The 19,358-nt window shown below is 43.7% G+C and overlaps 1 protein-coding gene across 1 annotated transcript; it reads right to left on the bottom strand.

Moving 5' to 3' along the window:
- Positions 1–232: 232 nt before the first annotated feature.
- Positions 233–18,015, bottom strand: ASB1 (ankyrin repeat and SOCS box containing 1). Its single transcript, XM_082202426.1, has 5 exons — positions 17,687–18,015; positions 12,047–12,193; positions 10,806–11,108; positions 3,035–3,420; positions 233–1,071 (listed from the first exon to the last, which is right to left on the bottom strand). The coding sequence occupies exons 1-5, from the start codon at positions 17,956–17,958 to the stop codon at positions 941–943; spliced, it is 1,239 nt and encodes a 412-aa protein (XP_082058552.1). The 5' UTR covers positions 17,959–18,015; the 3' UTR covers positions 233–940.
- Positions 18,016–19,358: the final 1,343 nt, after the last annotated feature.

Genomic DNA, 19,358 nt, shown 5'->3' with positions numbered 1-19,358 from the left:
AAAGCTCTGCAACCTCCAATTACCTCCAATGTTTTCTATTATTTCCCAATATTTCGGCCAGCAGGCCCTTACCTTGAAGATTTTTTGAAGCCAACATGATTTCTTAAGCACATACACACAAGATAAAATGCTTCAGAACTGTGGTTACCTCATGCTACTGATGGACAAGATTTTTAGTATACTTTACACTGTGCTGAAAAGAAACTGGAATAAATTCCACAACAGCTAACCATCAAGACAGCAACAATAATTTACTGGTGATTATTTGAATAGCATGAAAAAATCAGATGAGTGCATTTCAAAACATATATGTAATTTGTATTGGGAAGGCACGACTGGGAATATGTAGGTTGTTGGAGTTGGCAGTATGGCGAGGGATGAGGTAAGTCTTGGAACCAAAACCATGTAGATTGCGACCCTGAACTACTTTCTGCTGCCTATGACTGCAGAACTCATCCTGAGCCCTCAGAAGAGCAGCACTGCTCACCTGGCCTCCCTCTGGCTGAGATGCTGCCTCATCCCAGGATGGAGAAGGGTGAGGTGTCTGTGGCAGCCCGGAGGCACAGCCTTGCCACAATGGCTGCTAAATAAATACCTTGAAATAACAGCACATGCTTTAAATAAACACATCCACACCACTAAAGACAAATACTGTCTGCACTAAAGCTATAGGACCATGTCCTATCTTTTTCATGATACGTGAAGCACTGTAACACATCAGATCAAATTCACCAGGAAGCAGCTTTGCTAAAACCCAAATTATAGAGAATAATTAACAGAAATAATATCATGAAAATAATTTTATAGCATTAAACAAACACAAACAGCTCTTCCTGTTTTCAATTGCTCACTCTTAAAAAAGCAAAATCCTCATTAAAGGGGGGGAGGAGGAAAGAATGAAGGAAGGGAATTGTCCTCTAAAACATCCAAGGAGACCTTACTACTGTCTATGGAGTAAAAAATTTATGATTTGGTCTGGCACTGGAAGAGCATGGATCAGGTGCAGACGACGTTTCCCGAGTGTCCTTCGTACTGCCACCCGGCACAAAGACATCAGACTCCTAGGGCAGCCTGTAATGCAATACACGAGAGAGAGGCAAGGAGAGAAAAAGAAACAACTGAATACCACAGCAGACCCACAACTCCTAGTCCCACAAACACCTATGCCTAGTTAATACCTTCAGGCTGCATGCAGAAGTGAGAGGTGAAACCAGCTCTAAGCAGAACTTAGGGCTCATCGCTTTCACCCAGGGAAAACCCACTCTGCAGGGCTGAACTGGAGAGAATGTCAATCGGGCTTCCCGCAAATTGGTGTTTGCTCCGATTCAGCACTAAAGAGTGGGTTTTCCCGGAAAGTGGAGTAGCAAACGCTCAGTCCCCTGCTTTCTAGGCACGAGACAAGTGGAAGTGTGGAAAAGCCATAAGCAGGGAGAGTAAGAACTAAGCAGCGACTCTGCAGGAAGGAGTTGGTTGGATATCACTGCTGCTCACAAATCTGCACTAGCTGCCAATTTGTTACCAGGCCATATTCAAGGTGGTATTATTAGTATATAAAAAGTCCTCAGTAGCTTAGGCTCAAGTTTACTTGAAGGATTGCCTTACTTTGTATGTGCCTACACAACTGCTTTGATCTGAAGAACTGGCACTTTTACACATACTTCATAAGGTTTGTTCTTGACTTGCAAGGAATTGATCATTCAGTGGAGCAGTACCTACAGCTGGAACTCCCTACCCATTGATATTAGGCAGGTACCCTAAAGGAGCAGGTAGCGCTGTGGTCTAAACCACCGAGCCTCTTGGGCTTGCCGATCAGAAGGTTGGCAGTTTGATTCCACACAATGGGGTGAGCTCCTGTTGCTCTGTCCCAGCTCCTGCCAACCTAGCAGCTCAAAAGCACACCAGTGCAAGTAGATAAATAGGTATCGCTGTGGTGGGAAGGTAAACAGTGTTTCCGTGCGCTCTGGTCTCTGTCACGGTGTCCCATTGCACCAGAAGCGGTTTAGTCCTGCTGGCCACATGACACAGAAAGCTGTCTGTTCCCAGGCCCAACTCAAAGGGCTGGTTCTTACTTGTAAAGACTAAAACAGGTTTTATTGTAGTTGTATCTGTACTTCCTATCAAATTTAATATTATATGGTTTTATTGTTATGTGGTATTCTGCACTCTTCTACTTTTAGTAGAAGAGCAGGGTATAAATAGATGATTTATGATTATTATTTAATCCTTATTATCTCAGGGAACATTGCCTCCTGCATGACTTCCATGCGCAGAGCTTTTTTTCAGCTGGAACTCACCAGAGCTCAGTTCTGGCCCCTCTCAGCTGGGCGCCATGGCCATTCTAAGAGAGTGAGGGAGGTGTTCAGGGTGAGTTCCGGCACTTCTTTTAATAGAAAAATAGCACTGTCCCTGCCACACCCACCTCTGCAGCACTGATGAACTCCTCCTCTGAATTCCATCTTATGAGGAATTTGTGGATTTGTTTGTTTGTTTACAGTAAACAAACTTTATACACCAATTGACCATAGTAAAACCTCTAAAACCTTGTTTATAAGGAGTAGGGCTTCCTTGTAGGGACACCAGTACTGTGGGCCACAACAAGATTCCTACAGCTTCCCCCCTGCTAACTTACTGAAAATAGGCAAAAAGATTTCTGTCTGTTGGCCTTTGAAAAGGAATTCATTAATTGTTCTGGCTCTAATGTGGATTGTAGCTGTGTTTCTTTTTTGTTTTTACTGTTTTAGTTAAATTATTTTATTTTATGGGTGTTTTATTAGCTTTTTGTTTGTGTGCTGCTTTTGAAATTCATATGGAAAATTCTATATAAATTACTGTAATTATTTAAATGAAAATCATATTCAGATACTATTAAATTTCCATGTCATGTATTAAAAACATTTCCCCATTTTCATCAGTTAAAAAAATCCCCAATGAAAATTTAAACCAGCTGACAACCCTAATAGAGGTACTTTCAGTTCACTACACACTCCTTTTGCAGGGATAGAATATGAATGCCAAAATAACTTTTCCCACTCACTCCTGGCTTCTTTGAACACCTGCAAGGCTTCTGGGTTCACTTTGATCCTTCCTGGAGCTCCTTCTCCCAGAGTCTCCCATTTCACCAGATTCAAGTTGGCACCGAAGTCAATCAAGAGGTTGACAAAAGCCACGTCACACCCATGTCTCAAGACCGCATCCATGACACACACCGCCGAGCCCCTGGAGAAGCCCTGGATGTTGACGGGGCCACAGGAGTTGAAATCTGGGTTGGCTCCCGCTTGCAGAATCAGCCGGAAGCAGGGCAGGTTGTGATAGGCTGCGCTAATGTACAACGGGCAGACCACCAGGGAGGTGAGCGGCCGGGAAGATGGGCTGGGGGTCCCCGAGATCCAATGGTGATTGACATCCACATCAGCGCCATACCTGAGGAAAGAAAATGAAATGCATTGGGAAAGACTATGGCAACCCTGCCTTCATCAAGCTCTTTTGTGGCAGCGAGATGGTGGCTAGGCAAGCTGCAAAATCCTGCCCTGTTGGACTTTATGTGCCTTGGACCAAGCGGGATAGGAATAAAACCTTGTGAAGTTGAGCAGGAGATGGTCGTCCTCCACCAGATTATGTACCTCTAGCATTAGGTGAGAGCCAGTGGGGTGCAGTGATTTCAATGTCAGCCTTGGTCCTGGGGAGTCAAGGTTCAAATCCCAAAAAAAGAAAAGCAGGAGGCACTAAAGGAACTGGTGTGGCTGCATAAGGAGCTTGGAGAAGAAATGGAAGAAAGGGGAAATCACAAAGGAGGAGTATTATACACAAGTAGCGCAGTTGCCCAGGGAAGGTCAGGTGGGTCAAAGCTCAAAACGAGCTCAGGCTTGCAAGAGAGGTTAAAAATAATAATAAAAGTTTCTTTGGCTATGTCCGAAGTAGGAGATGAGAGTCAAGCAAGTAGTAAGTCCTCTGCATGGAGAAGATGGAGAAATGCTACTGGGTGGCAGAGTGAAGGCCTACTTTGCCTCTGTCTTCACCCAAAGGAAAGCGATGCACAGCCTGGTGATAACAGAACAAATGATGTAAGGAGGGAGCTGCAGCCCAGGATAGGAAAAGAGGTAGTAAGAGAACACCCAGCTACTTTAAATCAACTTAAATCTCCAGGGCCTGAGGAGCTTCACTGAAGGGTACTAAAGAAGTTTGAGGATGTAATCTCAGAGCTTCTGTCTATAATCTTTGAGAATTCTTGGAGAACAGGTGAGGTCCCTGCAGACTGCAGGTGGGCACATGCTGTCCCCATCTTCTAAAGGGAGGGGAAGAGAAGATCCAGGTAGCTACCAACCAATGAGCTTGACATCAATACCTGGAAAGATCCTAGAAAATATAATTAAACATTTAGTATGTTAGCACTCAGAAATGCATGCTGTGGTTACAAAGACCCAGCGTGGGTTTCTCAAAAATAAGTTATGCCATACAAATCTTTTTTTAGAAGCTTGGTAGGTCAGGGGAATGCTGTGGACATAGTGCGTCTTGATTTCAGTAAGGCTTTTGACAAAGTTCTTCATGATATTCTTGCGAAGAAGCTGGTAAAATGTGGGTTGAATAAGGTAACTGTTAGGTGAATTTGTAACTGGTTGACTGACTGATCCCAAGGAGCGCTCCTTAAAGGTTCCTCAGGGTTCTGTCCTGGGCCTGTTGTTGTTCAACGTCTTTATAAACGACTTGGATGAAGGAATTGTGGGGGTGTTCATCAAATTTGCAGATCACACCAAACTGGGAGGGGTAGCTAATTCAGTAGAAGACAGAATCAGAATTCAAAGTGACCTTAACAGATTGGATAACTGGACCCAAGCTTAAAAAATGAATTTCAATAGGGGCAAACAACAAGTTCTACGCTTAGAACCAGCTGTACCAATATACGATGGGGGACGCCCAGTCAGTAGTACATGTGAAAAGGAGGTCTTAGCAGAACACAAGCTTAATATGAGTTAGTGTGATGCAGCAACAACAACAACAACAAAAAGAAAAAGCTAATGTTATTTTAGGTTACATCAACAATAGCATAGATACTGATCAAGGGAAGTAATAGTCTTATTTTACTCTGCCTTGGTCAGAACACACAGAATCATAGAATCATAGAATCCTAGAATCATAGAGTTGGAAGAGACCACATGGGCCATCGAGTCCAACCCCCTGCCAAGCAGGAAACACCATCAGAGCACTCCTGACATATGGTTGTCAAGCCTCTGCTTAAAGACCTCCAAAGTAGGAGACTCCACCACACTCCTTGGCAGCAAATTCCACTGTCAAACAGCTCTTACTGTCAGGAAGTTCTTCCTAATGTTTAGGTGGAATCTTCTTTCTTGTAGTTTGGATCCATTGCTCCGTGTCCGCTTCTCTGGAGCAGCAGAAAACAACCTTTCTCCCTCCTCTATGTGACATCCTTTTATATATTTATATATTTTTTATATATTCCACACCTGGAATACTATATCCAGTTCTGGTTACCCCAATTTAAGGAGAATATTGACCAGCTGGAACATGTGCAGAGGAGGGTGACCAAGGTGATCAAGGCTCTGCCAACCAAATCTGATGAGGAACTGTTGAAGGAGCTGGGTATGTCTGGCCTGCAAAAAAGGAGACTGAGGAGATATGCTAGCCGTCTTCAAATATCTCAAGGTCTGTCACATGGAGGATGAGCAAGCTTATTTTCTTCTGCACAGGAGAGTAGGAACTGAACCAGTGGATTGAAGTTACTGAAACATCAGGAAGAACTTTCAGACAGTAAGAGCTCTTTGGCAATGGAATGCACTGCCACGAGAGGTGGTGGACTCTCCTTCCTTGGAGATCTCCTTCCTTCCTCTCCTTCCTTGGAGCTTTTTAAGCAGAGGTTGGATGGCCATCTGTCAGGGATGCTTTAGCTGAGAATCCTGCACTGCGGGGAGTGGACTAGAGGACCCTTGGAGTCCCTTCCTACTCTACAGTTCTACCATTCTCTGACTATAACTGCATCATCAAATGTTGCTCTCGGTTGCTATACTGGCTCCCTGTTCAGGCTGGGTTTTTCTTTAGCCGTCTGGCCACCTTGCCCTCTTTGCCTCTCACTGCACTGACGATTCCTGTCTCTCCCTCTTCAGTTTCAGAAGCTACAAATTCACATGAGCATCAGGGTGAGGCAAAGAGGCTTTGTTAAATCCCTCTCTAAAGGTAGTGCCAATTAAATCTGCTTTTCACCGCATGTGGTTACAGACAAGAATATATATCTGCCAAGTGGCCAGCTTGCTAGTTGCTAGGATAGCTTTCACATGGCAAGATGGAAACAGAGAGTGTTTAGCAATATTCAGAATGTAAACTATGAAAGCCAAGACTCCAGAGATGTGCTGGTGCGAAAGAATTGTGCCGCCCTCTGTGGGTAAACTGGGGGAAAGCCCGGATTGAGCTCGCCCCGACTAAAATGAAAAATCACATATGCTATCCTGACTGTTTTGGGAAGCAAAGGTTGTCTAAAATGTGGCCCAATAGAGGAGAGGGATGAGGGGACACAGATTCCTTAAAAGAGCCAGTCCTGTTGGACTGCAGAAGCACAGAACCAGAAGTTACTACAGGTATTCCAGCCGATCTCCTGCCTCAGTTAAGTACAGTTCTCCCCATGAATGGATCACCCCCCTCAGTGCAGGCCACAGTATGCCATATCCATAACTTAAGGGAGATTTCGGAAGAATTTAGGTTAAGTGTTGACAAAATCCTCCAGCATTTATTACTGATAAGATCATGAGGTTTGTGATTCTGCCCTGTAATGTACAGTGGTACCTCACGTTAAGAACTTAATTCGTTCCAGAGGTCCATTCTTAACCTGAAACTGTTCTTAACCTGAAGCACCACTTTAGCTAATGGGGCCTCCCGCTGCCGCTGCGCCGCCGCTGCATGATTTCTGTTCTCATCCTGAAGCAAAGTTCTTAACCCAGGGTACTATTTCTGGGTTAGCGGTGTCTGTAACCTGAAGTGTCTGTAACCTGAGGTACCACTGTATTTTGAATCCTTCCTGGGCAACCCAGTCAGATGGGCAGGATATAAATTATAAAATCATTATTATTATTCCTCCCCACTCCCCAAAATAGGTGGGCCAGGGGCCAACCTAAAACAAATTCACAGTCATGCAGTGTCTCAGTATTCAAGAAAGAGGCTGTGTTAAAAGCCATATTACACCTTTCCTGGCCTTGTTGGAAATGAGTGCAGTGGTCAAGCTGATGCTGTTTTGAAATGGAAAACTGGTGGCTGCAATGTAGACACTAACTTTACCTTCTGATATGTGAATATTGACCACAACCATAGAATTCCCACAAGGGAGTCATTGCTAAGTCAATAAAAAGGCAAAGCACATGAGCAGCTCAGCTTTCAGCAGCGGGAGCTGCAATAGGCCTTGGCTAGATTCTCTGGGCTGGACTCACACGTCTTCCCTAACTAGAAGTAAGCAATGGCTAAGAGACTGGGCTGTGAGACGACTGGTGCAATTCTTACTACAGCCATGAACTCACAAGACGGTTTTAGGTAAGCCTCTGCCTTTTGCCTTCAGTCCCCCTACCTGCTATATGCAAATAATAATAACAACACTAGAGGACTGTTTTAGATCATGCATATTAAGTACTTTGAATATTAGAAGTACTCTATTAATATGAAGTAGTAGTATTACTGTGCTGATCTTCCTCCTCTATCCCATATCAACTCAAGGGGGAGAGAGGGGGGGAATTGGGGGTGCCACTGGGGTAGCTCCACTTTTGGTTGCTTCCCACTTGTCCTGCCTCTTTGGCCCTTTAATGTGACTGTTCCAGTGCTGTCAGCTCACACAAACACCAACAGCATTTCCGAACTTGTTGCCTTCTAGAGATCTCCTCCTATGACTTTCACTATTGACAGACACAAAGATGCACACACTTTCAGGAAACCAACCTTTTGTGATAATAACGGCTGGCAGAGTAGAAAAGCATGGACAGCAGCAGCAAACAGGGAAGGCGGGAAATGGCAGCTCGTCAAATAAATGGCCACGTATTCGTTTTCTGTTTATTGCCAGATAGATCTCAAAGAGTTGAGCAGGATTTCAAAGCTATCACTGAGAGCAACATGTTTGTTTGAAATGTAAATCCTGCAGACTAGTTGCGCTTGCCAAGGCAAAAGTCACCAGAAGCAGAGCGGTTGTGTTTGGCTCTGCTGTAACCAGGAAGGGGATTCCACTCTAAGCAGAGTCTCCAAATGTCCCTACGGAGTAATTATATGACTTTGGAATAACTTTCCCTTCCCATCCAAACAGTCTAAGAATGAGGTTCTGCTTTCCTAATTATATATTTTCATTCTACCTCCACTCCCTGGTTAATAAGGAAAGGGTGATATTATTCTGTGCCAGGTTTGTGGGGGAAAGTCCTGGCTATGTCTGTATGTAGAACTTACTAGTCATTGCGAAGCTGGAAAATACCACTTTGAAGAACGCAGACAATTCCCTGTGAAGTCAGTCAGCACTATCTGCAAGCTCAGAGACTAGTCAGGCTACATAAAATCATGGGGTGGCACATGGTCTGAATACAGTTTTTGTTTTCTGATTTGGCCTTTCAGGAGAGGGAATTCTCTAGAACCCTTTCACATGATGAGGAAAGTGCCTCCTACTCATGAAAAGGCTGCTCTACCTGATAGAATCCTAGAACCGTGGAGTTGGAAGGGACCCCAGTCATCAAGTCCAAACCCATGCAATGCTGGAATCTTAGCTAAAGCATCCATGGCCTCTCATGCCAGAGTGTTGCCCATGAAAAGGCTGACAAGTGAAACTAAATCTGTAAGATGTTTTCTGATCCTGTAAGAGTGTTTGAAAGGATAAGAACTGCTGTAGAGCTTATCAGTTTGAGCAACACTTGCCCAAGTAATTGCAAAACAGTGGCAGTGGCTATTAGCTTTCTGCTCATCCTGGTTTTTCAGCTCCAACTGTTTTTGTTTTGCAATTTAATTTTGAAAATATCTAAGAATGGCCTACTGAATCTTGCTGTGAACCTTATTTCTCAGCACCCCAAATAAAAAAATGGTGTCCCTGCTTCTGAATGGCTGTCAGGAGACGAATCTGACATGCACCTGGAAAGTTGTATTGCAATCCGCACAGACACATGAAAAGCCATCTCAGATAAACCACATACTCTGTGAATTGGAAATGGGGACACAGGTGTGCTTTCAGTGTAGCTGCATGCATTGCTAAACTAGGGCATGTGTCAGATGGATGATTTATCACGTAACCAGGTCAAAAATGTATTTGAGAGATGTTCTAACATAGGACAGTCCCTTCCCCCCCCAAAAAAAGTATATTTGCTTAGGTCATAATTCTTAGGGTCAAGCTAGACTGGATGTGGAATTTTGTTTGCTTGCTTTAGCAGCTGGGCATATGTATGTATCTGAATTTTACTGGACGAGTGCATTTTCTGTAGTATGAGTGGCATAACTGATATTTTAAGCTTTCCACAAAGCAATTTAAACTGATTAATAGCTGTATTTCAACTTGACAATCTGGTATTAGCATAGTCATCATGATAGAGAAATTATTTAATGAGAAGATATTGGCCAGGGTCAGTTAATTTTAAACTTGAAAACTTTCCAAAGTCTACATTTAATATTGCTGGCCAAGAGTCCTTGCAGCAGAAGTATAAATCTGCACACCATCACCTTACACCAAAGGGGCTGTTGATCCATAGATTATGGAGATGCAAGAAACCTTGGATGTGGTTCTGACATGTGGGTCTGCCACCATCACATGTGGTTTGGCTCACAGAACTGAAAGGCTCAGCTGCCTCCACTGCAACATGACACTTCAAACACCAGCTTTTCAGGTCTGTATACAGAAAATTTTATGTGTACACCTAACTAAGTAAAGTGGTCTTTAATTAATGGGTGTTTAAGAATGTGTATCTATCTTATCTATTGTAGGCATTTATCTCCCACCCTTCAACAAGTTTATTGGAAAGCACACCTATTAGAGGCTTGGGAGTGGTGGTGTGAGTGGCTCTTGAGTACACACTAGGTGGCAATCCCAGGGGTTATTTGTTTGTTTGTTTGGCTCTGGACGTATTTGCCCTAGAATGCCAACTCTTTATCTGCCTTCAGACCCCAGGTTAAGGCAATGTGTTATTGGTGAAGGCTGTAATCTGTCTGGTTCTCATACCAGGGATTGTTTCTGGCTTTGTTGCTTCTCTCTTTGAATTCTGCTGGCTACAATTTCACTGTAGTGGTGAGACATATTTTTAACCATTTTTTATGTTTTTATGACTTGTTCATTACCAGCTGCCTTGAGGGTGGAGAGGTGGGGTCAAAATGGGACTTTAAATGTTTAACTTTGGCAAGACAGAAGATGGAAAGCCAGACCTTCGAGAGGGGACATGAAGGTCTTTGACCTGCAATCCCTGTTCCACATGCCAGCCATCAGCATGGGATGTTGCAGCTGCTGTGTGAATAACTCATATATGTTCTTATTCTCAGAATGGTCAGGAAGGGAAGAATAAAAGTGTGCCGTCTTGAGCACGTTTTTGTCAGAATGGTAACACATTAAATTTTGCAGAGAAGAAAAAGAAGAAGTGTAGATATTTGAAAGAATTCTGAATTTCTCCAACCCTAAAAATGGAATTCCCAAGTCTTTCCATTTTCTGAGGACTCTCCCCCAACTCTGCCTATCTTCTCTCACTGACAACTGCTGCCTGTTGGAATTGGACAACTGAGAATCCTTTCCGTAGCAAACGTACCCTCTTTGGCTGACCGGCAATTGGCTCCTGGGCAAAGATGAAGCAAAATCACTCTGTACTTACCTGATCAGCTCTCTCAGGATGTCAGTGCTGCCTACCCGGGCAGCATGATACACGGGGGTGCTGCGGTGGTGACGGCTCCCATTGGGGTCAGCTCCGGCTTGCAGAAGGATCTGTGCGCATTCCAGATGCCCATTCACAACAGCTACGTACAGGGCAGTTTGCCCTTTCACGTCCACAAGATCAATCTCTGCCCCTTTCTGAATCAGGAAATCCACACAGTTTCCATGTCCTGCCGTGGCAGCAATCCGCAGCGGCGTACAAGGCAGCCAACCACAACACCACACGGATTTCTCATTGATGCGGCTGAAGAAAGCAAAAGCAGCACAACTAAGTAATCCATGAGCGTGCCTGGATCTTGCCTTGCTTCCCCCTGTGAGCATGCCCTGTTCTCAGCAAGTGTGGGGCAAAAATTAAGAACAAACACCAACTTTTATCTCTCTGGATTCTTTCCCTGGATGTCCTATGTTATCCATAACGACAATTTTCTGACAGCGTGGGAATAAAATCACGTCTAAATAGATATATAAGGCACAATCACATGCAGCCTTTGCTAGCTAACCTGCCACTCTCTTCAGTTGTTTTGGACAACGATTCCAATCAGCCCCATCCAGTATCCATTTGATGCAAACAGTCTGTCACTGACTGCACACATGCACACCCAAACCTACCGTATTTTTTGCTCTATAAGACTCACTTTTTCCCTCCTAAAAAGTATGGGGAAATGTGTGTGCGTCTTATGGAGCGAATGCAGGCCGCACAGCTATCCCAGAAGCCAGAACAGCAAGAGGGATCGCTGCTTTCGCTGCGCAGCGATCCCTCTTGTTGTTCTGGCTTCTGAGATTCAGAATATTTCTTTTCTTGTTTTCCTCCTCCAAAAACTAGGTGCGTCTTATGGTCTGGTGCATCTTATAGAGCAAAAATACGGTATATGCAACCCCAGCTTACATACATACACCCAGAATTACGTACGCCTGAATAATTCATAAGGAAGGCTACCCATAATCTGAACTCTACAAAAATGGACAGTACAGATCTGATAGATGGAATAAATGTGCAGATGGAACCTGGAACATACAGAGCCCAGGAGGAGGATCAGCAGGAGATCCCTATCTTCATACATCCCTTTGAACCCTCAGTGCTCCTCAGTGACAATTTGCATGAGGCTAAAATGTACTCAGGGCTAAAGTGTTTGATTTATCACCTGAGAATCCATGCTCCATTTCAGTAAAATTGAGAGCTACCTTTGGAAGCTCTCTTCCTCCAACAGGTTTTTAATGGTTTGCAAGTCTCCCACATAAGCGGCATCATGCAGTCGTGTGTCCTCACAGTGCTCGATGGGGTGGTCACAGAATTGTTCCTTCAGCCACTCCTTCAGATTGCGACCTGTGCTGGAGAGATTGTTGCTGCTTTAGGTCATAAAACTCAGCAGGAGCTCAGCCCTGACCAGGAGGTTCTGCTATGGTCACTGAGTAACCCACTGCGGATGAGAAAGAAGCAGGGCCACAAGAGAGGCCTTAACCACATTTACCTTCTGCTCAGGTCTGTGCTTTAAAGCTCCATATCCAACAGCTCTTTCTTTTGCCCCAAAACATTCTCTGTAAAAACCCACTCTTTAAAGCTGAAGCGCAACCAATGGCAATTCAGGTTTTCTGTGAATTGCTGTTTGCTCTGATTCAGCAGTAAAGACACAGAGCTTTAAAGCACAGACCATGCCTGGAAAGCACAGAGGAGAGGTAAGTGTGGAGAAGCCTTGCATCAGAGAGGGTCAGGTGGGGCCTGAGATATTTTCAACCTCTTTGAGACCCTGTACAGACTGATTGTTGCTTTTTCCAGATAATTGAAGGTCATGTGGCAGGACTATTTTGCCCTCAAGTATAAGATGTTCTTTCATAGGTTTTATAGGTTGGGAAGAAAATAGCTAAAACGTCAGCAAAACCTATTTGACAAGAGACCATTGTGGGACATAGCACTATCCTACTGTCTCCAAACATCCAAATAATTATTGTTTACAATCATCCAATATGTCCTGAAAACAAATGCCTTTGCATGCAGCGAACAGGTGTTCGAGCCACTTACCATCACATTTAAAAATATCAAAGATTTCGGAGAAAGCTTTTGACAACATTTCTTGGAGTTTTATGAAGAAGAATCTACATGGGATGGGGGTAGGCCAAGGCTTCGAGAATGGTATAGGTGCAATATACTCTGAGCAAAAGGCTAAGCTAATTGTAAATAATGTGGTTACGGAAGAATTTAAAATAGAAAAAGGGACACGACAGGGGTGTCCAATCTCCCCATTGCTTTTTATATCGGTCCTGGAGGTTTTGCTGAGCATGATTAGAAGGGACCAGCTGGTTAAAGGTGTACAGGTCAGAGTAAAACAGTACAAATTGAGAGCATTTGCAGATGATTTGGTACTTACATTACAAGAGCCAGACTCTAGTACTAAAAGAGTTTTAGAATTAATTCAAGAGTTTGGTCAAGTCGCAGGATTTAAATTGAATAAACTAAAAACGAAGGTATTAGAGAAAAATTTAACAGCTATTGAAAGGGAGAGGTTCCAGAATGAAACACGTTTAACTGTGGTCAAGAAAGTGAAATACTTGGGGATTAACATGACAGCTAAAAATGTGAGTTTATTTAAAGATAATTATGAGAAATGCTGGGCAGAAGTAAAAAAAGACTTAGAAATATGGTCAAACTTGAAACTTTCATTGTTAGGCCGTATTGCTGTGATTAAAATGAATGTATTGCCTAGAATGTTGTTTTTATTTCAAACATTGCAAATTGTGGACAAGATGTTTTGTTTCAAGAAGTGGCAGAGAGACATTTCTAGATTTGTCTGGCAGGGCAAGAAACCTAGAATAAAATTTAAGATATTAACTGATGCAAAGGAAAGAGGTGGATTTGCCCTGCCAGACTTAAAACTTTACTATGAATCAGCAGCTTTCTGCTGGTTGAAAGAGTGGCTACTTCTTGAAAATACAGACATTTTGGATTTAAAAGGTTTTAACAATGTATTTGGATGGCATGCATATTTATGGTATGATAAGGTCAGAGCACATAAAGCATTTAAAAACCATATTGTAAGGAAAGCATTGTTTAATGTTTGGATAAAATATATTTATTGGAAAATAAAACCCCAAGGTGGTTATCACCGATGGAAGCGAAAGCTTTGAAAAGGCTCAATATGGAGGCCAAATGGCCGAAATATTGGGAAATTCTGGAACAAGAAGGAGACAAATTGAAATTGCAGAGTTTCGAAAAATTGAAAGACAAAGTGAGAGACTGGCTTCATTATTATCAGATAATGGAGGTTTATAAATTGGACAGGAAAATTGGCTTCCAGGTGGACAAGTCAAAATTAGAAACAGAGTTGTTGGAATCCAAAACTAAGAATTTGTCAAAGATGTACAACTTGCTGTTGAAATGGAATACGCAGGGTGAAATAGTCAAATCAGCTATGATTAAGTGGGCGCAAGATATTGGTCATAACATTATGTTTGCTGACTGGGAACAGTTGTGGACCACCGGTATGAAATTTACGGCATGTAATGCCTTAAAAGAAAATATTATGAAAATGATTTATAGGTGGTACATGACCCCAGTCAAGCTTGCAAAAATCTACCACTTGCCTGATAACAAATGTTGGAAATGTAAAGAGATTGAAGGTACCTTCTTTCACCTTTGGTGGACGTGCTCAAAGATTAAGGCTTTCTGGGAAATGATATACCGTATTTTTCGCCCTATAGGACGCACCGTCCCATAAGACGCACCTAGTTTTTTGGGGGGGAAATAAAGGGGAAAAAATTATCCGCGAAGCCTGGACACGCTGAGATCAGCGCGCGCAGGCTTCGGGATGCCAGCAACTCTCCCCAAGCAGCGGGAACGTTCCCGCTGCTTGCGGAGAGGTCCGCGAAGCCTGGACGCGCTGAGATCAGCGTGCGCAGGCTTCGGGATGCCGGCAACTCTCCCCAAGCAGCGGGAACGTTCCCGCTGCTTGAGGAGAGGTCCGCGAAGCCTGGAGAGCGAGATGGGTCGGTGCGCACCTACCGCTCTCGCTCTCCAGGCTTCAGCGAAAGCCTGCATTCGCCCCATAAGACGCACCCACATTTCCCCTTCATTTTTGGAGGGGAAAAAGTGTGTCTTATAGGGCGAAAAATACGGTATAATGAATTGAAAAAGGTATTTAAATATACCTTTCTTAAGAAACCAGGGGCCTTTCTCCTGGGCATGGCCGGCCAATTGGTGTCAAAGAAAGACAGAACATTTTTTATGTATGCTACAACAGCAGCAAGGATACTCATCGCGAAGTATTGGAAGACACAAGATCTACCCACCTTGGAAGAATGGCAGATGAAGGTGATAGACTATATGGGACTGGCTGAAATGACTGGCAGAATCCAAGACCAGGGAAAAGAGACGGCGGAAGAAGATTGGAAGAAATTTAAGAACTATCTTAAGAAATATTGCAAAATTAATGAATGTTAGAATGATGCTGGTTTAGAAATTAAGTGGATTACAGCTGTAAGGATTAAGTTAAAAGAAAAGAAAGGTTAAAAATTAGATAAATTTAAGGGTGAGGATTTGCTGAATTAAAATTGAAATTGGAATGCAGAAAGGGGAGGTATGAGGAGGTTGGAGAAGTAAGTTATAAGAAAATAAGGGTTTGAAATTATACTTGTTCTTTTTGTGTGTGTGTTTGTTTGTTTGTATTGTTGTGTTTGTCTGTATAATTTGCGAAACTTCAATAAATATCTTATAAAAAATATATATCAAAGATTTGTAAAGTTGCCTAACATGTTTCATAATATGGCTCCTCCATTATACCCAGCCAAATAGGCATGAAGCAAAATGTCCCTAGATATATTCTGAGCAGTCTCCTTTGCTCAAGGACTCCTTGAGATGTGACCTAGCACAATGCAGACAAAAGACACTTGTAACATACAAAGTGCTTTGTGATGTTTAGAGTTGTTACCTAGCTTGGAGCTTCAGAACAAAAGTAAATGAACACAATCATCTGGCACTCCTTCCCTACAGAATCAAGATACAAATAAACAGGTTCAACAAAACCAATTTTCAGTTGAATTATATTAGCAACTACCTAGAGAAAACAGGGAAACTAACATAATTAGACATCAGCAATCGAGTCCTAATTCTCTCACTGAGATTGTAAACCTATGTTTGGAGTGTTTTCCTCCAGGTTGGGGCTTCAAACTCATACAGACTGCAATACAAAGACTTATCTATCACCACATCATCTAGAAAACAACATGAAAAATTAGTTTAGTAGCTATGTATAAGAAGCTGTGATGAAATCTGTTATTAACATTTTCTGGGAATCCCAGGAAGTAAAGCAAACATGAATTAAGAATAATTGCTTGCTGCATTAAAAGCCACAAACTTCAAACCCATTTGCTAGAATGACTGAGAACAACTGTGCGGCCTGGGAATCCATTAGCAGACAATTACATTTCTTCCCCAAACAAGTCACTGTGATCTGATTAGGTGAAATTAAATTATAATTGCATGTGTAAGATTCAGAGATATTTGCCTGTTAAATATTCTGAAGGTATTCTGTAACATGTCCTACTAATAATACAATGTGTGTTCTTCTCTCTCTCTCTCTCTCTCTCTCTCTCTCTCGTGTGTGTGTGTGTGTGTGTGTGTGTGTGCTGGTGTTATAGAGAGTGGCTGATGCCTTTTTCAAAAAAGGAAAATATCTGTAGATGTTCAAGACAGTAAAGTGCTTTAAATTTGCTCATGAAAGTTCATCTCAGCAAAGCCCCAGATATACACAGAAAAGCCTGCTTGAAGCATTTCCACACACAAACGCTCATCAGACATTCCTTGCTTCCTGTATTTGGGTGACTGCGTGAGGAAGCAGATTCTGTACCCACACTACTATGTCTCCCAATTTACCCTTTGAATATTAGAGTAAAGAACTGTGCTTAGTTAATTTATTAAATTTGTATCTTTTCTTTCCACCACACAATTGCAATGAGAGTAAAACCCAAGAAGGAGTGGCAAGGGCTTCTGTATTGCTGGTATATGCATTCAGCACTCAGTGTTTGTAGAAAATCAAAGCACCACCAATGGGCGTAGCCAGGATTCTTGTTAGCGGGGAACAGAACCTTGGATTTATATTGATTTTTATTCATTTTGATTGATTGGGGCGGGGAGTCTGCCCTCCTGGCTACGCCCATGGCACCACCATTATCCCTATTTTACCGAAACAAATAGCAGGGGACACGGAGCAACATCCCCCCCCCATTCATCTGGCAGCTGAGCTAAGAATACTTGATGTCCAAGCCCCCAAAACTGACCACAGTCCCCAGCAGAGTGCTTCAAAAAACAAAAAAGCACTGGCTTTTGCATACAACCTGCTTACTTTTATCAAACGCAGTCCAGTAGATCATGGTGAGGATAAAAAAGCTAACTAGTTATATTAGAGAGGCTATTTTCCACGATCAGTGAATAACTGCGAAAAACCACGCGCAAACAATCCCTCCCTCGCTGAGCCTCAAAAGAGAAGCGCGAGGGATCAGAAGCAACAGGTTGTAAATGGGAGCAAGATGCGCACTGGGCGCGTCTCGAAGGCGCAGGGAGCCGCTTAAGTGCCTTGAGGATCCTGGTCAATTTAAGCAGAAACCTGTTTGGTTTAGTTTGTTCAGCCTTTTCCAAGTCCAGGTGCCTGAGAGATACTCGGGTGGAAAATTCAATGTTGGAATAAATATGCACCACTTACTGGAAAGAATCCTGAATGTCAGCAGCTGACACGAATGAACACATTCACACATTCACACAGACACGCGTTTGATTCTTTTTCGCGTGTCAGGTCCCCCTGAAAGGAAGACGGGTCCCCGGCGCCCGCACGTTACCTGCCTGGCCCCGCGCGGCCCCCGGAGGAGCCCCTGGGGCTTCGGGGCTTCCCTCGGCCTCGCCCGCCGGCCTCGCCTCGGCCATCAGCCCCGCAGGGAGCGCGGCCTGGCCGGCCTCTCCGGCTGCCTCTCCCGGCGCCGCCTTCGCCCGCGCCCCATTGGCGGAGAGGCCGCCACGCCAGGGCTTCCCGCTGCGGCTTAAGGTGGTTCGCGGGAGTTAAGGTGGTTCGCGGAAGTCTTTCCCCTCTGGGTTTCGCCTGGGGCCGGAGCATGAAAGGCAAAGGCTAAAGCGTTTGGGGGCTCGATAGGTTTCCGTTTTCAAAAGATGCCCGAGAGGAGACAGATAGAGGCCGGTCAAGTTGCAAGAACTCTGCCTTTTGGCGGGGCTGCGCCTGCCCTGCGGAACTCCCTGCCTCGTGACACCAGGCAGATGTCCTCGCTGCGCTCTTTCCAGAGGCGCCTGCTTAAAAACACATTCCTGTTTAGACAGGCTTGCCCAGATGATTAGAAAGCTGGTGTGAATGTCAATCTATTTTAGCTCCTGTGTTTGCTTGTAAATTTCTGACAATTTTATTGTTTTACCTTTGGGGGGGGGACCGCTTTGAATTTTTCTTTTGTTTTACAATCAAGCAGTGTATAACTTACAATGAAGCAGTGTATAACTTTTATGAAACAAACATTAATAACGTGAATACAGAATCGTTTCTCTATCAGAACACTAGAAAGCCAGTGAGATTGATGGGCAGTAGATTCAGGACAGAGGTGCCAGCTGCCAGGAACCCTGGGGCCCCAAGCACCCACAAATTTGCCCATGAAGGGGCTGGGCACCCACAGATTTTGGTGCCAGGGCCACTCACGTGTCATGGCACCCACAGTCACAGGGCAAAGTTGGCACTCCTGATTCAGGACAGGTAAAAAGAAACTACTTCTTCCACACAGTCCATATGCATGGAGTTCGCTCGCGCCTGATGTGGTGATGACTACACAGTTAAATGGTTCTAAAGGGGATTTGACAAATTTGTGAAGGTGAAGCCGATTGAAGGCAATTGGTTGCAGTAGCTAAATGGAACATTCATGTTCAGAAGCAGCACACCTCTGGCAGAAGGCCAGTTGCGCTCTGTGTGTGTGTGTGTGTGTGTCTGTCTGTCTCTGTTAAACAACAGGGTTAACAAACCTGACAGCCCTTTAAGGTACCGTATTTTTTGCTCTAGAAGACTCACCTTTCCCCTCCTAAAAAGTAAGGGGAAATGTGTGTGCGTCTTATGGAGCGAATGCAGGCTGCGCAGCTATCACGGAAGCCAGAACAGCAAGAGGGATTGCTGCTTTCACTGCGTAGCGATCCCTCTTGCTGTTCTGGCTTCTGAGATTCAGAATTTTTTTTTCTTGTTTTCCTCCTCCAAAAACTAGGTGCGTCTTGTGGTCTGGTGCGTCTTATAGAGCGAAAATACAGTATTTGAAGGTGGCGGATCCCAGACTCTGGAACTCCTACCCTGGAGAAGTAAGACTGGCTGCCCCCCTCTTTGCTGTCCTTCTGCCAGCAGATGAATATATTGTTTTTACTGTATTGTATTTTTATTATCAGACACTGCTGTGTAATCTGATGGAAGAAAAGGAGTCTATAATTTTTAAGAAAAAAAGTGGGAACTTTGGTTATACTTTCCTGCACTTTCAA

This window comes from Podarcis vaucheri (assembly GCF_965113315.1).
Source record: "Podarcis vaucheri genome assembly, chromosome: 1".
NCBI classification, from domain to species: Eukaryota; Metazoa; Chordata; class Lepidosauria; order Squamata; family Lacertidae; genus Podarcis; species Podarcis vaucheri.
The sequence above is the reverse complement of the archived record's forward strand: the minus strand, read 5'-3'. Positions and strand labels throughout refer to the sequence as shown.